We start from the raw sequence: 25,525 nt of genomic DNA, 5'->3' as shown, positions 1-25,525 counted from the left end.
CATTTCACCTCTGTTGTAACAGTATCTTACTTCTGGAGGGCAAGGCTACACACACACGGTGCTCTAGTCCGGGGTCACTGAATAAGGTGATCTGGGAAGAATACAAAGGAACAAATACAAATTGTATGGGATAATTTTAATGAAACTTGCTATTTATATATTTACAAAAAAGGAAAAAACCCAACAAAAATAGATATTACAGTTTAATAATAAAAAGTACAACTGAGCACTGTGGGCTAGAGGTGGGATACCCACCTAACGGCATGCCCACCCTATCATGTCATCTGGGGGCCTGGAGAAAGGACTGTGAGACAGACACAGGGGCTCAGCCAGAGAACCCGCTCTTCTCCCTAAGGGTTAGGGCAGTTTGAATTTGATGCTCAATCCTTCACATCCTCTTCCTTGTCCAGCAGGTGGCTGGGTACAGGGTGGAGGTAGGGTGACACTAGGATCAGAGGGAGGTATAGAGCAGGACGGAAAGACAAGAAAGGGCAGACAAGGGTGGGCGACTGGTGAGTTAAGCAGAAGGAAGTTCCTGTCATAATTCCTGGTATTAGAGAAGGGGGAGCAAACAGGAAAGGAGAGCGGGAAAGGGGAGGCAACTTGTCCATCTCTCCCTGTCTCCACTCACAGTTCCATTCCATGTGTCAATCCCAGTCTAGGACAGACCCAGAGACAGTCCAGTGATAAATTAGTGGTTTGTTCCCAGTGGAACAACTGATCGAGGAAATGAAGTCCAAAGCTGGTAGGGAGAGCTGGAGTCTTCTTCAGTAAGACACGGATCCTGGCTCTCGGGGAGCAACGAAAAGGACATCGGCTTTGGCATTGATGCAGTAAGTGACGATGAGAGAGAAGACGAGGATGCCAAAGCCCACGATCAAGGTGATGAACTGCAAGGGTGAAGGTGTAAGCAGGAAAGGAAAGATTTCTCAGATGCCACAGTCTTAGGTAACTCAGGAAGAAACGACATCAGAATTCTGACAGTAGACTCAAGTACCAAGAACCAGCAACAACCATGGGCAGCATCTTCCGAGTGAGCAGCCCGGGCTCTCCTTAGGTGAAAAGAGCGGTGTCTGTGTTCTTTAAGTGATCTGAAGGTAGCAGGACTCAGGCTCCAGTCCTCTTATACTTATGCTCATGACTTACTTATAACAGGGGCTCAGTAACTATTCGACTGACTCCTCTCAGCTATGCCATAAAGTAGATGCTAGGTAGGAGTGGAAGACACAACTGAACTTCTTAGATTGAACAGGGCTCTCCTAAATAAGCATGCACTCACACTATCAGTGCAGAGAGGCCTTTGAAAGGGAGGCAACAGCAGACCAGGCACAGATTTGCACTGGTGTTGCTGTAAATCTGGGACAAATGAGAAACAACAGAAAGGAATCTAACAGAACTGAGACGAGAGATAGCAAAGAAGACCCCAATGGAACTCTACCACCTCCCTCCAGCCCATTCTTACCTCAAGTTCTTTGCTAGCAATCAGGAATATCCGAGCTTGGATGTCTTTCCAGCGGCTCTCGGCCCATGTAGAATATTCTGTGGAGCCCCACTGACTTAGTTCAAAGGCAGGGGACAAGGCCCTGGCCAGTCGTACTGTGGAGCGCACACACCGGGGGAGTCGCTCTGTCTTGTTGGAATTCCAAGGGCCTTGTACCCATGAGTATTCATACAGCTGCACAAGAAGACAGGTCAGAGCACAGGGCTGAGGTGAGGGTCTTCTCACTCACTCCCTGCTTCCCTATTAGCACCACATTCCAACCCACCAACTGGCTGACACTTCATCCCACAGGTGGCCCAATTTCACTCAGGATATTGCTTCCTCAACACGCAGGTTCAAGGACTATATCCCTCTACCTTCCCATGCCCATTCCCATGTCTGCCCGGCAGATTTCCAACTCTTCCAAGGGAAAGAGGCCCCAGGACACCTCCGACACCCACCGCCACTCACATCCTTGCTTTCATTTGGGACTTTACTTGGATCCTGGCACTGCTCTCGGGTGAGGTTGGTCACCTTGCCTGTCAGATTTGCTAAGGCATACTGCACAACGTAAGTAGTGTTGGTAGGGCTGGAGACAGCGATGTAGTGTTGAAGAGGCCCATCATCTGATTGCAGGTCAAAGGGAAAGGACGATTTGGGAGGTGAGGTCAAGGTCGGCAGAAACAGAAAGAACCCAGAATTGGCAGGAACCAGAAGGAAGCAGGTTAAGAGAAAATAGCCCAATAAGCATCAAGAAAAAGAAAGGAAAATGGGGAAAGAAAGCAGAAAGGGAAAGAAGAATAAAGATTAACCAAAATGACGCCTTTTTCTCTTATACATTTTGTTGGGTAGGGACCCCCTCTCAGAGCAGATGCTTACCCAAATAGGACCTTAGGTCCTGTCTGAGGATAGACTGGAACCACGAGTTGTTGGCTCTAACCAGGAACCCATAGAGCAGACGTGTAACCTAGGATTGGGACACAGAGAAGAAAAAAACGTGACTTTTAGCAAGACCAGGGAAACAACGAACAGAGATCAGTTATGAGACAGGACATCTCCTGGGGCTGGGAGACAGTAGGCAGTTTACAAGGATGTAGATGAAGCCACTCAAGAGCGCTCAAGTATCATCCTTGCAGGCATGAACAGGCATGCCTAAATTCCAAAGTTTAGAAAGTTGGCAAGGACCATGGGGGGTGGGGGTGGCCTGTGTTAACAGAAACAGGAGGGACTAGGGGCCCATCTTTTCTTACTGTTTGGGGATCAGCCTGAATGGAGTCATTGAAGTTGGTTCCTCCTGCAAGCTCATACAATGCGCGAGCCAGCACTGTGGCCACGTTCGCCAGTGCCTGCAGCGGGTGAGGAGAAGGGCTGGATGGCTCACCTGTCTCCCAGGGCTTCCCTTGGGTCATCTCTGCTGTATTTCCAATGCTCCCACCCAGCCCAGGTCGGTGCTACCTTGGCAGTGTCTGTCACAAAGTTCAGATCCTCTTCTGGGCTCTGCCACTCCGGATAGGTCACGTTAATGTTCTCAGCAGTATCAAAAATGCTCTGGTAATACCTGCCAGAAAAGTCAGCATGAGCCCTGGCTATATGAAGCCAGGTCCTTGTCCCTTTCCTATCTAAATGTCCTTATGTGGGAACTTGCTATCTTATTTTTCATTGTCCAGTGGGAAAAGGAAAGAGAAAATCAGGCTCCATTATTAAAAGGGTATTGGAAATGGGGAAGTAGGAATAACGGTGAGGTAAAGCAATTCAAAGCCTCTGCTGCTGGACAGAATATAAAAAATAAGCCACACAGCCGGGCAGGGGTGGCGCACGCCTTTAATCCCAGCACTTGGGAGGCAGAGACAGGCAGATCTCTGTCAGTTCGAGGCCAGCCTGGTCTACAGAGAGAGTTCCAGGACAGGCTCCAAATCTGCAGTGAAACCTTATCTTGAAAGGCCAAAAAGAATAAGAATAATAAGAATAAGAAGGAAGAAGGAAGAAGGAAGAAGGAAGAAGAAGAAGAAGAAGAAGAAGAAGAAGAAGAAGAAGAAGAAGAAAAAGCAGCAGCAGCAGGAGGCTCTGGACACACAGGAGGCTGCCTGGCTTTTCAGAGAACTATCTCCCTGTATGAGTGTTCCCACAAATGCTCACAGTGACAGAGGGGAGGCTGTCGGGGCTAAAACCAGGGATGCTCACAGACAGACACTCTGGATCAGATCACTGTAACTGTCCCTGTAAGTGCCAAGGAAACATATTTTAAAGAGCACCCTCAGCCTTCCTTCTCAAATGCCTCTTATGTAGGTATGAATTGCTGCCCCAAGAAAGAGCCAAGCAAGCCACATAATCAAGTGAATTATCTCTTACCCCATAGGAAAAAGAAAAGCTGATAGTGACAGTAATCTAGAACCACCACCCCCTAGAGTGAGTGAGAAAGTTTCTTTGCTATAGTCAGAGAATCAAAGTTTAAACATTTTTATTTAAAAACTCATTTGGGTTCAAGGAGGCTGGAGAGAGAGAGAGAGAGAGAGAGAGAGAGAGAGAGAGAGAGAGAGAGACATCTAGCCTGAGTGAGAACCCCATTATCCCTGGGCTCAAGTTAGGAAAGTGTGATGACCTCTCCAGAACCAGGAGAGATGACAGGGTGCCTTCTTATCTTCAGAGGCCTCTCCTACATCAGCCAACGTGCACCTACCACGTGGTGAGACCATGTTACATTTCAGAATAAGAACACTGCTTGTGGACCCCAAATAGAACTCCTTTCTAGCTTCCCATGCTTTGGCCTGAGATGAAGACCTCCGTGGCAGCTATTGGGAGCACAGGTGCCAGGAGAACCTGGGAGAAGTGGACCCACAGCAGAGGATGATCATACTAGGAGTGCTCGAGGTTAAGGACCAGGGTTCCAGGCCTCCTGTGGCCAGGCTACCGGGTGAAGAACACCCGGCTGGAAGTGTATGAGGTGGGAAGAGATGGCATTTTTCTCCCAGACTACAGACTAGACTGTCTCTGAGAACAAAGATGGTGTGGGGCCAGGTGACTTACCGGTTATGGAAGGAACCAGAGTGGTCGGCCAGAACCACACCCGAGATGTTTCGAGCCCGAAGAAATCGTTGTAGAGATGATGGTGGAAGGGCCTGGGACTGGTTCTGTCTCCTGAGGACAACTTCAGGAACACCAGCACCACTCTTCTCCAGAGTGACCAGGAGGTCCTCCACCTGAGGAAGGAACAGAAGCAGACTGCTGAGAGGCGAGGTGGTGGGAGGGCGCTATCAGCCTATGCTCTCCTAGATATATTCTTCAAATGCCCTGCAACCAAGACTGAATTCCCTACAGTTCCCATGGTTCTTTCTACAGTTAGGAAATTAGAGCCCAAAGATGCCTGGGTTTTCCACATTTATAGCTAAGTTCTGTCCTCAGGACTCTGCCTTATCCTCAGTGGGTGTTTCCTGTATAATTCATTGTGCAGATCTGGAGGGGGCCAATCAACAACAAAATGCCAAATATATAAGTCATTCTCTAAGTGCTAGAGGAGTCCAGAGCAGATATGACAGCAACTGGAGAGGCAACAAGAGCACTTCAAGGAGAAAAGCAGGCATACAGCTGCACTTGGTAGGACATAAGAGTCATGAATAAGCATGGAGAAAGAGGAGGGCAGAGGCAAGAGAGATGGCTCAGTGGTTAAAAGTACTTGTTGCTTTTGCTTTTGCAGGAACCCAGGTTTGATCCTCAGTACCAACATGGTGGTTCATACCTATCTGTAACTCCAGTTCTAGAAAATCTGCCCCTTTTCTGATCCTGAGCACCAGACATGCATATGGTGAATATACACGCAGGCAAATACTCATACAGATAAGATAAAATAAATCTGTAAATTCCCCCCCACCCCAATAAAGTGGAAGGCAATTTGGGCAGGAGCCTGGTACAGGCAGGACTCCAGCAGGCAGCTCTGACAACTGGGTCCATGGGACAGCAAGACTAGAACAGAAAGAGCAAGTCACACTAGGTGGTGGTGAAGTACGCCTTAATCCCAATACCTGGGAGGCAGAGGCAGATGATCTCTGTGAGTTCGAGGACAGCCTAGTCTACAGAGTTTCAGGACAGCCAGGGCTATTATGTCTTGAAAAACAACAACAAAAAAAAAAAAGAAAGAAAGAAAGAAAGAAAGGAAAAGAAAAGAAGAAAGGAAGAAAGGAAAAGAAGAGAAAGAAGGAGCAGCCACTCACGTGTCAGTAGTGATAGAATTTAGGTGCTGAATGATCACAGAGAACTACCTACTCCAAGGAACCGATGAGATACCATCGTCTCTATGATTCTTCTCACAAAGCAGTGGTGTTCAGCTTTAGCCAACACCTAATTTTATCCTTTCTCTTATCTGTTGGGTTACCTGGTTCTTCACAGAGTCGTTCTTCTGAGACATGGGATCTGTGTGCATCCAGAGATCTAGGGAAGTTCTTAAGGCCACCTGGGAAGGATGAAGAGCACCATACATATCTGTCTCCTGCTGTGACCCATGTCTGGGAGACAGACATTAGGGGATGGGTGACAGCTGCAGAACAGGGTGCTTAAGTGCGAGGAGGAGGTGGAGGATAGAGGCTCACACCTGTCCCAGCTCCACAAACGAGTCGATGTTCTCGAGCCGCACGGGAAACTTGCCGTTTTCCATGTCATAGACCATCCTTGAGCTGCCAATGTAGTCAAAAGTCTCCTGAGGAGTGGAGATAGGAGAGATTCCCAAGGGATAGGGCAGTCTGAGGTCAACACAGTGGGTTGCTTTCTTGGGTTATCTTAGCCGACAGTCATCTTACAGTCATGAGATCTACCATCCCCCCGGCAACCTCCCAGCTGCCTCTCACATGCAAGTATCATGGGATTTTTGAGCCTAGAGGTGAGGAAAGCAGCCTTTGTAAAGGCTTGAAGCAAACACCAGCTGCTACAGTTGCTTCTTGATTCTCCACCATCTCCACAGCTCTGGCTTCTACTACCGTGCACTTCAGCCAAGCTGTAACACCACAGGGATTGGACAGTAAACACGAAAAGAAGGCTCAAATGAATTTTGTTAATGGGGGAAGGAAGGGGACACATCAATTCAGGAAATCTAAGCTTCCTAAAACAGAGGATGCCAAAGGGGAAACAGAGAGACGCATGCAGAAACTCTGGTTAACAGCTCAGGTCAGTAATTCCTCTCCCACCATTACCATCCCCTGCTCATTGCCATCTTGCCCTAGGGAAAAAGCCCTTACCCCCTGGAAGAAGACAAACATCACATTGCGGGGTAGGGTGGTCACGTCAGGTGCCTTGTGCAAAGCTTCAGCTGCAGCCAGCTGAGTGACAAAGGAGGCTACAGCACTTTCTGCCCCTGGGGCCACGTTCCAGAAAAAGGACCGGCTATCCAGCTGGAATAGCAGAAGACAAGACAGGCTGGTGTACTTTAAAACTGGACCGTTAGAGCCAAGTAAGCACTTTCTCTTTGGGGCAAGTACTAGAGCCAAGGAGTCCAACAGCCCAGCTCCCTCTCCACTTAAGGCTCCCCAGTATGCTCACTCTGAAATCAGATGTATCTAATGGGGAGCCCTGCCCATGCTGCACAGGGGCAACACTCACCCGGGTGGCAGCAACCACAACCCTGTCATCAGGTTCTAATGCCCCAGATGTATTTATAGGCTTAAGCATGCTCCATACGTTGTAGTCAGATAAGGGGTCACAGACGATTTCTGAGTAGGACACAAACAATGAGAGATCAATAGTACTAAGGGAGAAGGCAGTTGTAGAGAATGCCTTCAAGATGGCTTAGACTCCGTCCCCATAAACTCCGAGGACCATTTTCTCCACCTTCAACAGCTCTAGCTCTGCTTCTCTGCCACCGTCCACTTCAGGTGCAGGCTGCCTCTTCTCTTCAAGATTCTCCCATCCAGTGCCTGCTGCCCGGGCCCACTCTTCCCTGGATGATCTCACCAACCTCCCCGGCTGGGCCCACCCCACTCACCGCAGTCCACCTGCATGGCTTGGCTCTCTGCCTACCTGGGTTGATGCTGAAGGTGCTCTGGATGAAGCTGCGCCGCATGCAGGTAGCGGTGCTGATGACGGCGTGCATGTGTGAGAAGAGCTGCATAGCACACAGTGGGAAGCTTGGTGCAGAGCCATTCTGACCCAGGTTGTGATCTTGATAGCACTGGAGAGGAGATGGACCCCACTGAGACAGCTAGCTGTGGAGGCCCTCTCTCGCTTTCCAGGAAGAGGAAGACCCAGCTCCATTCTTAAGCCATTCCCTTTTGGGAGACATAAGTCCCCAAGCTACAGGTGTCCTGGGATAACCATATAAGGTCAAAGAGAAAAATTCCTCAATCAGTACAAATAGCATGGACTCAACAGATTGGTTGGAGCAGATAAACTTATCCAATTCTAACTGGTGTGGTCCAAGCTTCAGCCACCACAGGGTCTTGCTACACAGTTTACTCATAATCCTGTTTCAGTTTCCCCAGCATTGACAGTACAGGAGTGTGTTACTGTGCCTGGCTTCAGAAATAAAGAATAAAAATTCAGGACAGCTTGGCCAGCAACTCACTTTGTCATTCTAAAGACAAATCTCTCAATTTATCTTAAAGTGAAGATGTCTAGACAGAACGAGGACATCAGAGCCGTAAACAACTCATCCAAGATGGCTCAGGGGGTAAGGGTGTTCACTGTGCAAACATGAAGAGCTATGTTCCAATCCTAGCACCCATGTAAAATGCTGGACACAGCCAAGAATGAACCCGTAACCCCAGTGATGTTGGAAGAAAAGACAAGGGGACTGCAGGAGCTTGCTGGCTGCCAGTCTAGGTTCAGCTTCCTGTCTCAAGGGAGTAAGGTGGAGAGTGATAGGGAAAGATATCTGATGCCTTCCTCTGGCCTTTGCATATATACTCAGGTATACACATTGCATACATACACAGAGAGACAGACAGAGAGAGAGAGAACCTCAGGGATTTACTGAACTCAAGCGCTCAACCCCTAGTTCAATGCTCTCTCTTTCTGTTTTTGTTTTGACCTTTATCAGATAAGCTCTCACTCCAGGCTGACCTACTCTTGCCAGTGCCTGGGATTAAGCATGAGGCATCACACCTGGTCCAAAGTTCTTTTTATGTCGTTTTTTTTTGTTTTTGTTTGAAACAGGGTTTCTCTGTGTAGCCCTGGCTGTCCTGGAACTAGCTCTGCAGATCAGGCTGACCTCTTTCAAGGTGTGCACTAGCAGAACAAGCCACCCACCAAACAGGACAGCAATGAGAAAAATAATCCTGTTTCTCACTGGAATTGCCAGAGCTGGTAGAGTCAGTACCTGCTTTATGACCTTGGTTTCGTTCTCATCTTCAAGAAGAAAGATGGGAAAACTGAAGTCTTCATAAGCCAAGCCATTGCCCAGTTCATTCCACAGTGTTTGTTTGCAGTGAGCAAACTCTGACCCATAGGAGTTGGAGTAAACACCTGAGGGAGTATATTGAAGCACCAAGTATTTAGGGACCAGGAGAAGTAGGAAGGTTAGAATATCATAGGGCTGGGGCTAAGAGTACAGAAAGAGACAATGATTCTAAGAGGCAGTCATGAATCTATCACCAGCCTCATTAGATAGAAACTGCTATCAGGGAAGCCTAGGCTGGCAGGTTAGGTATCTGAGCATGTGACAAGAAGGAATGGTAGAAGAGGAAGTGAGGAGGAGTCAGTTGTACATAGTCCACACAGACATCTGCCCCCGCCCCTGAGACCTGATGCTGGTGTAACAGTTAGCTTTGTACAATAGAAGGCTCTCATGAGCTTTTGAGGCTCTTACCAAACCCATCATTTGGGCACTGCACACTAGGAGAGAAGCTTGAAGTCGAATTGGGCTTGGCTAGAGTCACTGCAAGACCAGCAATTCTGTTGGTTTTCCCCTTCAACTTTTCCATTACATCCCTAGAACGGACAAGGACAGGAGAGAAGAAAGGAAGGTATCAGAGAGACTAATACTCAAGACGGAAACAACTGGAGAATTAGGGACTCAGAACTCCAACTCACTTCTTCTCTTTTGGGGCTCAACTTCTGAGTCTGGACTATGGTCCAACCTGAGTTCAGGGTTTCATTTACCTTGTCCCTGCATGGTTTTGGACAACCCTCCTTCCCTGAAGAAGGTCTAATTTTGAGATCAATAAGATGATTCCTTTTGATGTTACCTCTTTTCTGAATATAAACCCAGCTTCCCTTCCCACACCAGACTAGTGCAACAGAAGTTGCCACTCATCAGTACAAGGAGCAGATCTTTTCTTTCTCTACATACAGTCCCAGAATGACACATACAGTTCTTACCTGATAAAGAGCCTGCCCTCCAGTAGAACCACGTACGGAGGGTTGGGGCCATCCGTCAACGCCCACTGCAGGTCCTCTTCTTTCTCCACTACATGGATAACCCCTGTATCCCCACTAATTGAAGCTGTCAGGACAGAATGGGTCAAGTTAAAGCTCCCATGGTTGATAATTCTGCAGATTTTTTTTTAAAAAAAAAAAAAACAGGTCTCATATGTAACCCTGGCTGACCTGAACTGACTGTGTAGACCAGGCTGGCCCTGAATTTGCAGTGATCCTCCTGCCTCTGTTTTTCAAGTGCTGTGATTCAAGGCCACCACATCCAGCTTCTGTAGATTTTATCTCTAAAGATGTCACAAAATATTAGGGTAAACACTGCCACTTCTAGACTTGAAGAGCTGAATTACCCCAGCTCCATTTGAAGCAGGAAAAGGAGAACAAAAGCCCAAGAGGACTCATTAGAAGTCTTTCTGAATTTTTTTTTTTTTTAAAGTTTGAACTTGGGTCATTAGGATTGTAGAACAAGAGCTTTCACCTTTGGGTCTTCTTGCTGGCCTCTACAGCCCTTTTTATTAGATGTTGGAAAGACTGCACTTTTCTTTTTAACCCAATTCCAAAGGTCTCACTTAACCATATAACAAGATTCTAGAACACTAGACATTCAAGTTCCAAAATCTGATTTTTCCTCCAGAAAATGCCAGACTCTATTGCCAGCTCAGACTTCTGGCTTTGATCTTCCTTTGAAAAGACACAGATTCTGTGGCTCAACAGCCATTCTCCAGCCTCCTTTGGGAATGTCTTTGTTTGCTCCTGGCCAGGGTTAGGTGATTTTAATCTAGAACTCTGAGCTCTCTAGAGCAGAGCTTCCCAATTGATAGGCCTGGATGGACTGAAGACATGCTGATAATCACTGACTCATTTCTGGGAATCTAGGGTTTCAAAAGATCCTCAATTGTCCAAAAACAAGAGCAGACTCCTCATTTACCCAGGATGACCCATGAATAATACCCATTTTTATATGTTAGGATGCCAAATTCAATATTTCTATGCATCTTATGATATGACAAAGGATAGGAAGTACTACCTCACAGAACAAATGAACCACAGTCCAGGATGTCTAGAATTTAACATGATAGCCTGAGTCTCTAGGGATTCATGTTGAGACAACCTAGAGAAGACTAGATGTACTATTCGAGAGTTACTTTAGACCTAGCCCTCACACAACTGTGGAGTACAATTACATCGGAAGTATTCTTTGCTTTGCTTTTTTGGCACTAAGGACTGAGTCAGAGGCCTTGTGGACAACACCCACTACCAATGAGCTGCACCCCCAGCCACTGGAATTTTACGAAGTATAAATGCTTGGGCATTCTCTCAGTGGAGTCTGGATATATGTATTTTCTAAAATTATCATATGTAATTCTTGGCTATTTACAGTCAGACGTAAGAACTATGCTTCTAGACCACAGCACTGAAATAGACTTGCAACTGGCAGAAGACTGGAAACCATCAAGTACTTCTCAATTGCTAACTAAACAGAGCTCTTCTCCTGGGACATCTAATAAACAGTAAACACAGTGAAGAGTCTACAACATTTGCCTATGCCTTATATATAGTAAATAATTAACAGGATCATGGCCATGGCAATAAAACATAGTGGAAGAATTGCGGAGCTGGGGATCGCTTTAGTTAAGATCCAGATATTAACAAAGGTTTTAAGTAAAACAATAGAAAGGAGAAAACAGTCTCCTACTTGCTAAAGTTCTTAAAACAAAGCCGGGCGGTGGTGGCGCACGCCTTTACTCCCAGCACTTGGGAGGCAGAGGCAGGCGGATCTTTGTGAGTTCGAGACCAGCCTGGTCTACAAGAGCTAGTTCCAGGACAGGCTCCAAAACCACAGAGAAACCCTGTCTCGAAAAACCAAAAAAAAAAAAAAAAAAAAAAAAATCCAAAAAGTTCTTAAAACATGAGAAAAGTTAGCGTAGTGAATTAAGAAATAAATAAAGGTAACCGGTAACCAGCTCTAAGGAGGACAGGGAAGAGACAAACTGTGATGCTGAACTAAAGAAACCTGGACTCCCATCCAGGTCCTGACTGGTGACTGCAGAGTTTCAAGTAATGTGTTTGCTTTCTCTGGATCTTCAGGGTGGAACAGTTTTCTTATCCCTATTCATCTTCTACAGTGGGGATGGAGGGAAAAGTTACATGTAGCTCTCTTTGAGCACTTTAAGGATCCAATAAGTGGGTCATAATAATCAGAAAATCAAATCTAGAGCTCATCTTTTCTCCTCAGTTTCATTAAGCTCCAACCCTAATTAAAAGGGTGTGGCCTGTGAAGGAATGGGCTGATGTGATGAAGCACGACTCAGAAGTAAGCAGGTTGGAAGGGAAACACGATCCTAAGGAGGAAGTGGCCAGAGTCCAGCCCCTCCCTCTTCTCTCTGCACTAGCTTTGGCTTTATCTCCAGAGGTACTGCTCTGCTTCCCACGGGGCTGCCTGGAGAACGCGCAATGCAGTGACTCATCTCCAAAGGAGAGTTTTTAGAGCCCTGCTTCAGGAGGATGGGGTCCTTGCAGTCAGACTCTGACATGTCCAGTGGTCTGATTTCAGCCTACCCTGGACCTAGTTCTCCTTCATTCACAACTCAGAAGAGAAACTAAATCCAAAAACCTTAAGGCTGTCTGTAACCAATGAATCTGCTTGTGGTGTTTCCTGTATGGGCGACATGGGACAATTAGCTTGTAGTGTAGCTCACGGAAGAATAGGTAGAAAAGCATTAACTATCTCCCTGAGAAAATTCCTTACTTTCTAGTAACTGAGTTTCTTTTCAACCAAGATGGAAGGCAATCACATAAAACTGCTTGACACTTTACTCCACATCAACAACAGCCGCTTATTTAAAACGTGTTTGAAGCAGGAAGTGGAGGACCGTGACTACGTGTTTTCAGCATTAGGAAGCCTGAGACAAGAAGATCACAAGTTCAAGACCAGTCTGGGCTATATAATTAGATACTGTCTTTAAAAACAGAAAAAGAAAAAAAGAGATACTTTGACTTTCAGCTTTGTGTATCACTATCCCAGTCATTATTAAAAGGATAAATTAAAATTCAAAAAGTGATCAATTTGATAATAAAGTCAAGATCAGGCCCTGCTTATCTGCAAAAATATATCCTGACAGAGCTACTGTTCACAGAAGACTACAATCTGATGATAACAGATAGCTCAAGCAAAAAACAGCTGTAATTTTTATTTTATTTATTTTTTTTAACATGTGTAGTACCAAGAGATAGAATTCAGGATCTTGTGCATATTAGGCAAGCGCTCCACCACTGAGCTACCCTTCCAGCAATTTATACAGTACCGAGAATGGCAGTGTTCTCATGGTACTGTTTTGGAACACATTTACAAAGTACAAGGATAAGTCCAAATACTTCACTTATTTCTCTTTTGGTAGATGGCATGGCAATAGGGTCTCTATCTCAGGCTGGCTTTGGCAACCTATCTCCTGGTTGTTATTATAGCAGTGCCACTATATATAATGTATACAGTGCTAGGGACTTAAACCAGGACTCTGTATTTGCGAGGAAAGCACTGTACCGACTACTTCTATCCCCAGCCTTTATCAGGCATTTGTGTGTACACATGTGCAGTGTGTGCAAATGCCCGACAGAAGACAACGTCAGCTCTGTCCTTGTCTTCGGTCTTGTTTGGGGCAGGATCACAACAGACTACCTGGCCTGTGAGTTTCCATTGATTCTACTGTCTCTGCATCCTGTCTCTCTATAGGAATGCTAGGATTATAAGCAATCATATTATGCCTCTAGCTGTTTTAAAAATGTGGATTCCAGAGATTCAAATTCATGCCTAAGAACTATTTTACCTACTGAGCCATCCCCAGCCCTTAGTTGTCATAAAAAACAAATAAATAAAAATAAACATTTTTAAAAAATTATTTATGTACGTGAGTGCTTTGCCTCCATGTATATAAGTGCACCCACACATGTGTTCAGTGCCAGCGGAGGTGAGAAGCATCATCAGATTTCCTGGAACTGAAGTAATAGCTAGTTGAGAGCCACCAAGTGGGTGCTGGAAACCAAAAGTCAGCCGCTGCAAGAGCAATGAACGCTCTCTATCTCTGAACCATTTCTCTGGCCACCTGCTTAGCATTTTTAATGCTTTTTCTTCAACTAGTTTACTGCCGGTGGAGAAGCTGATTTTTGGAGGCTGGGGATACTAGTTTGAGGATAGGGATTTAATCAACAGCATCACAAAACAAGAGAAGCTCAGACAAAGGGGTGCATGTTTGCAGCCCCAGAACTATGCAGAAGGCTAAAGTCAGACTGGGATGCACAGTAAGGTTCTGCTCAAATGAAGAAAAAAAAGGCCATTTTGGCTCAAAAAAGATCACTCAGATACCACAGTGATGGCTAGATTACATAGAATATGGGATTTCTTCTTCCTTAGAGAACTCAATGATAAAATAGTTAAGAGTCCCACCAGGATTCAGGTCCTAGCACGATTTCTTATTATGATAATGGTGGGAAAGCTAAACAGTTTCTGTAAGTTTTAGTCCCTTTGTTTGTACAATGTTAGTAACAGGGATTGATGTGGAGGTAAAAATATAATGCACACATTAAAACAACATTTACTAAAGTTTAGCTCTTATTATCTTGCCTGGTTTGACAGATGCTAATCACCTTCTATAGAAACACTCTGATTTGAATGCCAAAATTCCTAAGCAGGATACGAGTATTTCTGCATATCCACGATGCAAACTGAGTTATTAGCGGCCACAAATACAAACTGCAATTTCAACTTACACTGGCAGCCGATCTGATGAGTGGCATTGAGCAGGCGGACACAAGGAGCTGTTTTATTTAAGGGGATGTAGATTTTCCTCTCCACTGAGTTTCCCAGACACAATCCTGGCCAGAAGATAAAAAGTATTAGGGAAAAATGAAAGATATTTGGTATTAGCCTCTATCATCATTAGCTTGGCTCATGGTAAATCATTCCCTGTCATATTTTCTAATAAGGGATTAATGATCACTGTTTTCACTTCTTGGTCACATTATTGGAACATAAACGTTGTATAAGAGTACCTAGCTATTAATAACTATTTAATAACTTAGGAAGTTATTAAACTCCATGATGACCAATTAACAATAAAGCTAAAAAATGATTTGTCAAAAGTCCTTGACTTGAGATGTGTGTCTGGTTGCATGGGTACAGACTTCTGCTTTTCTATCTTGTATGTATATTACCAATTAGCCAAAGACCTCTGGCCTGAGAATATAGCTTACCAAAACCAAACAAAGAAAAGCATTCAACAACAAAACCCGGCTAAGAATCTGAACAGGCCTAGGAGAAACCTTATGCCACACACCTGTTCAATCAAACATCAGATCATTTGTGTACACAGCTAGAGTATGTGGCGGCTACCGTTTCTTCCTTGAAGAAGGTCGAAAACAATGTGAATGGAGGGTATAATTTAGTCATGGTTATACACTGGAATGCTTGCATTTTAAGACTTAACTAGAAAGCCATAACCATATAAGGAAATATTTACACTTTGCTCAATTCTTAGTTGAACACACTATAAAGAATTACTGATGTGTTAGTGATTGTAATTCGTAATTGCGAAATTACTAAATGAATATTAAATCGAAAAAATGAAAATATTCATATACATTAAACGTCTAAAAGTCCTTGACTTCCCTCTTAACAGTTTAAATCAGCCAAGCCCAGCTTACCCTCACTTTAGTAAGTAAAGGAAATAAGGAACACATATTTAGTATACAACCATCAACAGGAGGGAATGAGGGCACTCCCCCCCCCCTCCCAGGGTTGTAAAAGCTCCCACAAAACAAGACTTTTGGTCTCAAAAATACTAGCCCAGAGAAAGAAAGCAGGCTGAGCTTTTTACACCTGTCCCTTTTGGTTGTGGGTGGGGTGGCTGGGGTTTTAAAGAAAACGAGACATGTGAATAAGGTATAAGAGAATCAGACAGGAACCCCGAGTAAGGGCTTGAAGAACTGATCGAAACGCCGCCCTCGGGAGATAGGAAACGAAGGTCCTGTCAAAGGGGGAACTTATGTCATGGGAACGAAAGACAAGACGGATTTACAGGGCGGGGGGACGGAGGGGCAATGGGAACTAGAAGGGCAACGCCTGCGCTTGGCGAAGAGCCGATCCGGACGGTTCTCCTTACAGAGCAGAGCCCCGGGGTAGGGTGGCCTCACCTGCCAGTGTCATGGAAAAAGACAGAAGGAGAAGAAGACCCCGACTTCCTGGGTCAGGCCCAGAGCCGCCCCTAGTCGTAGCCATCTTGCCTCTCCGCAGGGCGGAAGCATCGGGTCCCTTCCAGTCTCGTATCGGCCTCTCTAGGCTTCCGCCGGCGCTGTCTCTGTAGCCCAGCGCTCCAAAGACCGGAAGTTACTCTTGCGGAGCTTCCGGGAGCCACGACCTCAGGTAGCTGACGTGGAGGCCTTGGGAAGGCAACCATAGCCGGGAGCGGCCGTAACGGCTAATCGGACCTGGGAACCGGAGGCCTGAAGGATGCTAACCAAATTCGAGACCAAGAGTGCGCGGGTCAAAGGTAGTGAAGAAGAAGAAAAGGAGAACAACGGGGGGTTAGATGTTAGGGGCGGTGCTGTCACTAAGGGAGTGAGGATGGGCGGACTCGCTGACCGAATTGGGCCCACTTGAACCCGGAGGAATACCCGAGGGTGGCGGGCTAGGTCTAGTGGAGTCTCTGCAGTCTGCGCTTCTTAGTGAGTCCTGGGACTTTGATTTCCTCATAAAATGGTTCCTGCATTGAAGGAGATCCCTTAGGCCCGCTTCCTATTATTTCCATCCACCTCTTCTTAGGGCTTTGCTCCGACTTTTATTCTTTCTGTTCTTATGGCCTTGTGACTTTTACGGTATTTTGATGACCATGTTATATGGAGTACCTCTGACGTTTGGTTCTCCACCTCTGTCACTGTAGCTTTTTTGGAGTCAGGCACTGGCTACTCCATTAGCCTGTCTGCCCATCTCGATGCCCAGTGCTTCCTTGGACTCTACTGCCTACTTGCCTACAGCCCCATCAAGTCCCGAGACTGGCAAGATTGTTCGATAAATACAAGATGCTTTGTATTAGATTTGAATGTCAGACAATTTTTTGGTAATAAGTTTTGAAGGACAGAGGCCTGAGATCACAGTCTTTCAGAAATTTGAAATTAGAGAAGCAGAGAATTAAGTCTACGGAAATCTGGTTAGAGATATATCTGGAATAGTTCCTAAAATACATTATAGCGAAGTGGTTTGGAATTTGTTCTCGGGAGTCCAGTTGTCAAGCTTAGGAATTCTGAAACATCCACTAACAAACTATATGCCCCGAGTCAGCAGACTTACTATCTCTAAAGTTCTATATTCTTTTTTTTTTTGGTTTTTTTTTTTTTTTCTCGACACAGGGTTTCTCTGTGGCTTTGGAGCCTGTCCTGGAACTAGCTCTGTAGACCAGGCTGGTCTCGAACTCACAGAGATCCGCCTGCCTCTGCCTCCCGAGTGCTGAGATTAAAGGCGTGCGCCACCACCACCCGGCTAAAGTTCTATATTATTATTTTTATTTATTTATTTATTAAAAGATTTCTGCCTCCTCCCCGCCACTGCCTCCCATTTCCCTCCCCTGATCAAGTCCCTCTCCCTTGTCAGCCCAAAGAGCAATCAGGGTTCCCTGCCCTGGGGGACGTCCAAGGACCACCCACCTCCATCCAGGTCTAGTAAGGTGATCATCCAAACTGCCTAGGCTCCCACAAAGCCAGTACGTGCAGTAGGATCAAAAACCCAGTGCCATTGTTCTTGAGTTCTAAGTACAGTGAGTCCGGTTTTATCCCATGCTTTTTCGGACCCTGGCTAGGCGGCCTTGGTGAGTTCCCAATAGAACATCCCCATTGTCTCAGTTTGTGGGTGCACCCCTCGTGGTCCTGAGTTCCTTGCTCGTGCTCTCTCTCCTTCTGCTCCTGATTTGGACCTTGAGATTTCAGTCCAGTGCTCCAATATGGGTCTCTGTCTCTGTCTCCTTTCATCGCCTGATGAAGGTTAATATTCAGGAGGATGCCTGTATGTTTTTCTTTGGGTTCACCTTCTTATTTAGCTTCTCTAGGATCACGAATTATAGGCTCAATGTCCTTTATGGCTAGAAACCAAATATGAGTGAGTACATCCCATGGTCCTCTTTTTGGGTCTGGCTTACCTCACTCAGGATAGTGTTTTTTATTTCCGTCCATTTGTATGCAAAATTTAAGAAGTCGTTGTTTTTTACTGCTGAGTAGTACTCTAATATGTATATATTCCATACTTTCTTCATCCATTCTTCCATTGAAGGGCATCTAGGTTGTTTCCAGGTTCTGGCTATTACAAACAATGCTGCTATGAACATAGTTGAGCATATACTTTTGTTGGATGATAGGGCATCTCTTGGGTATATTCCCAAGAGTGGTATTGCTGGGACCAGGGGTAGGTTGATCCCGAATTTCCTGAGAAACCGCCACACTGCTTTCCAAAGTGGTTGCACATGTTTGCATTCCCACCAGCAATGGATGAGTGCACCCCTTTCTCCACAACCTCTCCAGCAAAGGCTATCATTGGTGTTTTTTATTTTAGCCATTTTGACAGGTGTAAGATGGTATCTTAAAGTTGTCTTGATTTGCATTTCCCTGATCGCTAAGGAAGTTGAGCATGATCTTAAGTGTCTTTTGGCCATTTGAACTTCTGTTAAGAATTCTCTGTTCAGCTCAGTGCCCCATTTTATAATTGGGTTGATTAGCCTTTTATGGTCTAGTTTCTTGAGTTCTTTATATATTTTGGAGATCAGACCTTTGTCAGTTGCGGGGTTGGTGAAGATCTTCTCCCAGTCAGTGGGTTGCCTTTTTGTCTTAGTGACAGTGTCCTTTGCTTTACAGAAGCTTCTCAGTCTCAGGAGGTCCCATTTATTCAATGATGCCCTTAGTGTCTATGCTGCTGGGGTTATACGTAGGAAGTGGTCTCCTGTGCCCATGTGTTGTAGAGTACTTCCCACTTTCTCTTCTATCAGGTTCAGTGTATTCGGACTGATATTGAGGTCTTTAATCCATTTGGACTTGAGTTTTGTGCATGGTGATAGATATATTCTTATTTTTAAAACTAAGGGTAATTAACATTCTTTTATAAAGAGAATTAAAATGAGAAAGTATATTGCTTATGTTATGATAATGCCCGGCCAGACTCAGTAACTCAAAAACTGGAAGCTATTTAATGTGAGGTTATACCTGAGTGGTTTCCACTTATCATGGGAAATTTGATCATGAAAGGTACCCTTAAAATTCCTACTACCATCATGGCTATGTAGAGCCTGTCTCAATGGCAATAAAAAGAAAGACCCATCATCTCTGGTACATTCATGGTGGCTTTAATCCTAGCACCCTGGAGCCAGATGCAGATCTATCTCTGTGAGTTGGAGGCTAGTGTGGTCTACACAGTGAGCTCCAGGCCAGTCAAAGCAGCTCACAGCCACCTGTAACTCCAGCTCCAGATGATCCGATCCCCTCTTCTGGACTCTGTGTGCACCTGAACTCACATGTGCCCGAGCATATGTGAAAACAAACAAAGAAAACCAGTTTCTGGTACTTGAGTAGATGACGTGAGTCTTCATTTCCTCTTAGTTCTTTTCAGATGTCTTCTTGGTCAGTAGGAAGGGGTGGGGGAATGGTACTTGAGAGTTTGTGCAATCAGAGTTAAAACCGCATACTGCTCATACAGAGTTTGGTTCCCATCATCCATGTCATATGCCTCGCAACTACCTATACCTCCAGCTCCACGGGATCCAGTGTCCTCTGTCCCCTTCAGGCCCCTGTACTAATGTGCACATAATCCCCACACAGATACACTTCGTTAAAATAAAAAAAAAATGTAAGTGCTAAGTTAGACCCTGTGGTTCATGTCTGTAAATCCCAGCGCACGAGAGTCTGAGGCAGGAGAATTGCTGTGCGTTGGAGGCTACTTGGTGAGACCTGTCCAAAAGGGGGGAAAAAAAGAAGCTAACAATATACCATAAAAATAAAAGAAACACCATGCAAAATTGGTGTCTTTGTAAACTTGCTGATTGAGCATATTCATACAGTGTTCTTACAACTAAGCAATAGCTACCGGAGTTGGATGTGTTGGCTCTCACCTGTCACCCCAGCACATGGGAGGCTAAGGCAAGAGGTTTGTTGCAAGTTTGAGACCAGCCTAAACTACAAAGTGAGTCCCTGTTTTAAAAACACAAACATTGCTGGGTGTGGTGGCATAGAGCAGGCAAAGTTTGAGGCCAGCCTAGTCTCTAGAGTGAGTTCCAGGACAGCCAGGGCTACACAAAGAAACCTTAGCTCTGAAAAACTAAAACCCAAACGTTTACCAGAGTATTAAATGTACATGTTCTAAGCCAGTGAGATGGCTTAGTGGCCAGTGATCCCCATGACCTACATGGAAGGAGAGAGCTGATTCTCACACACATATACCATGGCATGTGTGTATGTGGACACAAAGACATATATACACTCTCAAATAAATGTAATGCAAACTTTTTAATGTATGCGTTCTGTTTTGTAGCCATTCCATTTTCAAGTTTTTAGCCTAAAGCACTGTTAAGGCAATTGGTGTAGATTATATATAAACATATCTTCAGTAGATTTTTTTTTTTTGGTTATTTTTTGAGACAGGATTTCTCTGTGTGTCCCTGGCTGTCCTGGAACTTATTATGTAGATCAGGCTCACCTCAAATTCACAGAGATTCACCTGCCTCTGGTTCCTAAGTGCTGGGATTAAAGGCGTGTGCCACCACTCAGCTTCAGCAGATCCTTTTGATAGCCAGAAACTAGAGGTGAAACTTAAATGTTTTCTAAGAGTAAGGTGGGTTTTTCGTTTGTTTGTTTATTTATTGACAATGTCTCACTATATAGTCCCTGTGGGCTTCAAACTCATGATGTTTCTGCTTCAGCCTTACAGGTGCCAGGATTACAGGTGTGTGACACCATGCTCAGTTTGGGAGTGTGTGTGTGTGTGTGTGTGTGTGTGTGTGTGTGGTGTGTGTGTGTGTTAGTGACTAAACTGGGCACCAGGCAAGCCACCTCTTTCTCACTGAAGTAAATCTCCAATTCCAAAATAGTTTACAATGTGACAGACGAGTGAGATGACTCAGTGGTTAAAGTTCTTACCACCAAGCCTAATGATCTAAGTTCAGTCCGCAAGGCCCTATGGTAGAAGAAGGCAATTGACACCTGCAAGGTTTTGTTGTTGTTGTTTTGTTTTTTAAGGCAATGTCTCAATATGTAGCTCATATATTACATGTATATGGATTGTCCTCAGACTTCCACACATGCACCATGGTACATGCGTGCCTACACGAGAACACACGTGCATACACACAGTAAATAAATAAATGTAATTAAAAATTTTAAGTTTGGTGCCTTTGTTCTTTACAGTTGTAAAAAAAAAGAATGAATTTCCATTAAGTATAAAAAGATTTATGTCATATATTTAAATGAGAAAGGTTTGCAAAATAGCATTGTTTAATTCCATGCCCATAAAATAGTAAGGCCTGTGTTTATATGTAGCTGCATTAAAAACCTGGACACACTCCAAACTGTTAACAGTTCTTTTCTTCTAGTTTGTCCTTTTATCATCGTGGTGGAGTAACAAGGGATAGATTGTTTCCCTTTCTTAAATCACTAAACAACTAAACAAAACTACAAAGGTTTCAGACATTGATCAGTAAAGAGTACAGGAAATTATTCCTTGAGGGAAGGGAAATAAACAGGGTGAGTCCCATGTTTGTTTAGATTAGTACTTAGAGACAGATTCCAGGCAGTAGTGAAGGAAGAGGGAAGAACCCTGTAGTCTAGCAGATGAATAAGAGCTCAGCATTTGGGGCAACAAAGATGACTAAATGTGCTTGGAAAATACCAGAAATGACAGAGCACTGGAGGTCTATATGAGTTCCCTTGGGCCTTTCTTAGAGTGCTGATAGGTACATGCATGTGAGAAAAAAAAATCCAAAATTTAAGAAAAAGCCATCAAGAGGTAGTTGTGTAGCTGGAGAGATGACTCAGTGGTTAAGAACACTTGGCACCCTTGCAGAGGACCCAGGTTCAGTTCTCAGCATCTCAGTAATTATGGTGGCTCATAACCATTGGTAACTCCAGTTCCAGGGGATCTGACCTCCACAGCCACCAGGCATGCATGCGGTGCACATAGACACATACAGGCAAAATACTCAGCATGGGCAGTGGTGGCACACATCTTTAATCCCAGTAGGAGACAGACACAGGTGGATCTTTGTGAGTTTGAGGCCAGCCTGGTCTACAGAGAGAATTCCAGGACAGGCTCCAAAGCTACAGAGAAACCCTGTCTCAAAAAACAAAAGCAAACAAAAAAATTAAGAGATAATTCTAGAAGGTGTACATACCTATAATCTGAGCACTGGGAGACTGAGATGGAAAGATTGTGACTTTTTAGGCTAGCCTAGACATAAGAATGAGGTCTGTCTTTTTTAAAAAGAGAAAAAAATAGTAATAGAGGGCTCCAGAGATGGCTCAGTGGTTAAGAGCACTTGCTCTTCCAGAGAACACAAATTCATTTCCCAGAACCCATGCCAGGTGGCTCACAATCACCTGTAACTCCAGTTCCAGAGGATCCAACACATCTGGCCTTCATAGGTTTTCATAGGTACCTGCACTTCTGTGTGCATACCCACACACAGACACATACCTACACATAATTTAAAAGAATACAAAAACAAATATTTTAAGATTTATTTATTTGTTTTTATGTATATATGAGTGTTCTATCTGCATGTACACCTTTACACCAAAAGACATCAGATCCCATTATATATGGTTGTGAGCCACTATGTGGTTGCTGGGAATTGAACTCAGGACCTCTGGAAGAGCAGCCAGTTCTCTTAACCTCTGAGACATCTCCCCAGCCCCACAGAAACAAATTTTTGTTTTGTTTTGTTTTTGTTTTTTCGAGACAGGGTTTCTCTGTAGCTTTTGGAGCCTGTCCTGGAACTAGCTCTTGTAGAACAGGTTCACCTTGAACTCACAGAGATCCGCCTGCCTCTGCCTCCTGAGTGCTGGGATTAAAGGCGTGCGCCACCACTGTCTGGCAAAAACAAGTCTTAATAGTAATTTTTAAATAAAGAATGGAAAGAGAAAGCAGAACAGTTATCCCTGGAGCTCACACAAAGGTGGAAATAGTCTGTGTTCCTATAAGACAAACAGAAAGGGGTTTTTTTTGTTGTTGTTGTTTTATTTTTGTGGGGCTGGAGAGATGGCTCAGCAGTTAAAGATTTCCTGACATTATTGAGCATACTATAGAGACCCTCTGGTGGGTATTCCCTTAGCCATGATTTCAAATTAGACCTAGACTATAAAGGTAGCTATACACCCACAGTAACAAAACTTTAGGTCCTATCTGTCAGCTGATTCCAGCTAAGATACACCTCAGAACAAAGCCCAGCAATACTTAAAAAAGAAATACCTAACAATAAGATTTATTGTATTTGGTATCCAATAAAAAGCTAGCTATCAGCCAGGAGGTGGTGGCACATGCCTTTAATCCCAGCACAGGAGACAAAGGCAGGCAAATCTGTGAGTTTCAGGACAGTCTGCTCTACAAAGTAAGTTCCAGGACAGCCAGGGCCATACAAAGACACTTTAAAAATTAGGGAGAAAGCTATCAAGCATGTTGAAGGAATAGATAGATAGCCTCTGGTTAATCTAGTTGTTCCTTTTTATCAGACTTGACAAAAGAAGACATTAGGGACCCTATCTCATTGTATAATTTTCTGCTCGTCCCCTTTCCCCAGGCCTAAGTTTCCATCCCAAAAGACCCTGGATCCTGACCAGTTTACACAATGGGGTCATCCAGTTATGGGACTATCGGATGTGCACTCTAATCGACAAGTTTGATGAACATGATGGTAAGTTAGTTTCTAGGGGGAAATTATAAGATTTAAGTATTGGGGCTAGAGAGGTGACTCAGAAGTGAAAAGTGAAAACTGTTCTTGCAGGACCTGAGTTTAATTTCCTGCCCACATCAATCCAGGGCTCACAAACCACCTGGAACTCCAGCTCCAGGGAACTGATACTCTCTTTTGGCCTCCACTAGCACTTGAACACATGTGCAAATGCACATACACATAATAAAAATGAATATTTTCATATTCTTTGGTTGTGAGCCTAGCCTTTAACGGCTGAGCCATCTCTCCAGCCCCAAAATGAATACTTTTAAAGGCCAAGTACTTGTTATATATATTTGTCATTCTCAAATAAGAATCTTAGTTTGACAAGGATTCCCCTAAAACTAAAGAATGTGAAAGTGGAAAGAGGTAGAAACAAACAAACAAAAGCTTCAAATAAGAATTTTTTTTCTCTGTGAAACAGTCCTGGCTGTCCTAGAACTCACTCTGTAGACCAGGCTGGCCTCAAACAGAGATCAGCCTGCCTCTGCCTCCCGAGTGCTGGGATTAAAGGCATGTACCACCATTGCCTAGCCTATAGAAATAAGAATCTTAAACCTGGGTGGTGGCTCACATCTTTAATCCCAGCACTTGGAGGCAGAGATAGGCAGATCTCTGAGTTCGAGGCCAGCGTGGTCTACAAAACAAAGTCCAGGACAGCTAAAACTATTACCCAGAGAAACCCTGCCTCAAAAAAAAAAAAAAAAAAAAAAAAAAGGTGTGGGAGGGGAGGAACTGGTGGGGTGGCTTAGAGGGTAAACATGCTGCTAAGCCTGAGTTAGGTGAGTTCCATCCCTGTGGCCCATATGGTGGAAGAAGAGAATTGACTCTGCAGCTTGTTTTCTGACCTCTGCATGTGCACCACATGTAGACACAAATAAAGAGGATAGCTTTCCTTAACATACATTGCCTGCCTTCTTCCCTAGGTCCAGTGCGAGGCATTGACTTCCATAAGCAGCAGCCCCTGTTCGTCTCTGGAGGAGACGACTATAAGATTAAGGTACAGGCCATCTGTCGTGGCTGGGAATAATGGATAAGAGAATGTGGTAAGGTTTGGGAACTAAGGAACTGAAAGACAGGAGAATTCATTTATAGAGGACTTGGACTTCTAACATTATCCAAAGCACTTATCCAACAAACACTTACTGAATACTCACTGTATATTAGAAACTTTTCTTTTGTGTGGGAATTGAAAGATAAGTACAAAGTAACTTTTGTTCTCAAGGAGCCTTTATTCTAATACAAGAGATAAATGTACACTCAAATAATAGCATGTATAGTGTACTAGCTGGTTTTGTATGTCAATTTGACACAAACTAGAAGCATCAGAGAGGAACGAGCCTCAGCTGAGGAAATGCCTCGATAAGATCCAGCTGTAAGGTATCTTCTCCTTTAATGATCATTGAGGGAGGGCCCATGGTGGGTGGTGCCATCCCTGGGCAGGTGGTCCTGGGTTCTATAAGAGGGTGGGGTGAGTGGGCCGGGGAGCAAGCCAGTAAGCAAGATTCCTTCCTGGCCTCTCTGCATCAGCTCTTGCCTCCCAGATTCTGTTTGAGTTTCTGTCCTGACTCTTTCAGTGATGACTAGCAATGCTGAAGTGTAAGCCTAATGAACCCTTCCTCCCCAACTTGCTTTTTGGTCATGGTGTTTCATTGTAGCAATAGAAACCCTAACTAAGACAAATAGTTTGAATGATATAATAAATACTCAAAATAGAAAAAGAACA

General features: G+C 44.5%; 2 protein-coding genes across 3 annotated transcripts in view; one reads left to right on the top strand and one right to left on the bottom strand.

The window, feature by feature from the left end:
• Positions 1 to 189: 189 nt before the first annotated feature.
• Ncstn (nicastrin) lies at positions 190 to 16,180 on the bottom strand. The gene is made up of 17 exons (XM_041643429.1): positions 16,019 to 16,180; positions 14,597 to 14,701; positions 9,779 to 9,902; positions 9,267 to 9,388; positions 8,778 to 8,923; positions 7,481 to 7,631; positions 7,064 to 7,173; positions 6,703 to 6,855; positions 6,063 to 6,167; positions 5,847 to 5,924; positions 4,505 to 4,677; positions 2,936 to 3,038; positions 2,731 to 2,826; positions 2,360 to 2,447; positions 1,952 to 2,106; positions 1,463 to 1,675; positions 190 to 890 (listed from the first exon to the last, which is right to left on the bottom strand). The coding sequence occupies exons 1-17, from the start codon at positions 16,101 to 16,103 to the stop codon at positions 768 to 770; spliced, it is 2,130 nt and encodes a 709-aa protein (XP_041499363.1). The 5' UTR covers positions 16,104 to 16,180; the 3' UTR covers positions 190 to 767.
• Positions 16,181 to 16,217: 37 nt separating this feature from the next.
• The window catches only part of Copa (COPI coat complex subunit alpha), a 49,367-nt gene continuing 40,059 nt past the window's right edge, over positions 16,218 to 25,525 (top strand). For both annotated transcript variants that reach the window (XM_041643428.1, XM_041643427.1), the window contains exons 1-3: positions 16,218 to 16,374; positions 23,647 to 23,760; positions 24,726 to 24,799. In XM_041643428.1, the coding sequence (XP_041499362.1) occupies positions 16,335 to 16,374; positions 23,647 to 23,760; positions 24,726 to 24,799 (228 nt within the window). In that variant the 5' untranslated portion in view covers positions 16,218 to 16,334. The remainder of the gene's footprint in view (positions 16,375 to 23,646; positions 23,761 to 24,725; positions 24,800 to 25,525) is intronic.

The sequence above is a fragment of the Microtus oregoni genome, unplaced genomic scaffold (assembly GCF_018167655.1).
Source record: "Microtus oregoni isolate MIOR12 unplaced genomic scaffold, Mior012 000086F_ref0000336, whole genome shotgun sequence".
Taxonomy (NCBI): domain Eukaryota; kingdom Metazoa; phylum Chordata; class Mammalia; order Rodentia; family Cricetidae; genus Microtus; species Microtus oregoni.
This window is presented reverse-complemented; position numbering and strand designations above follow the sequence as displayed.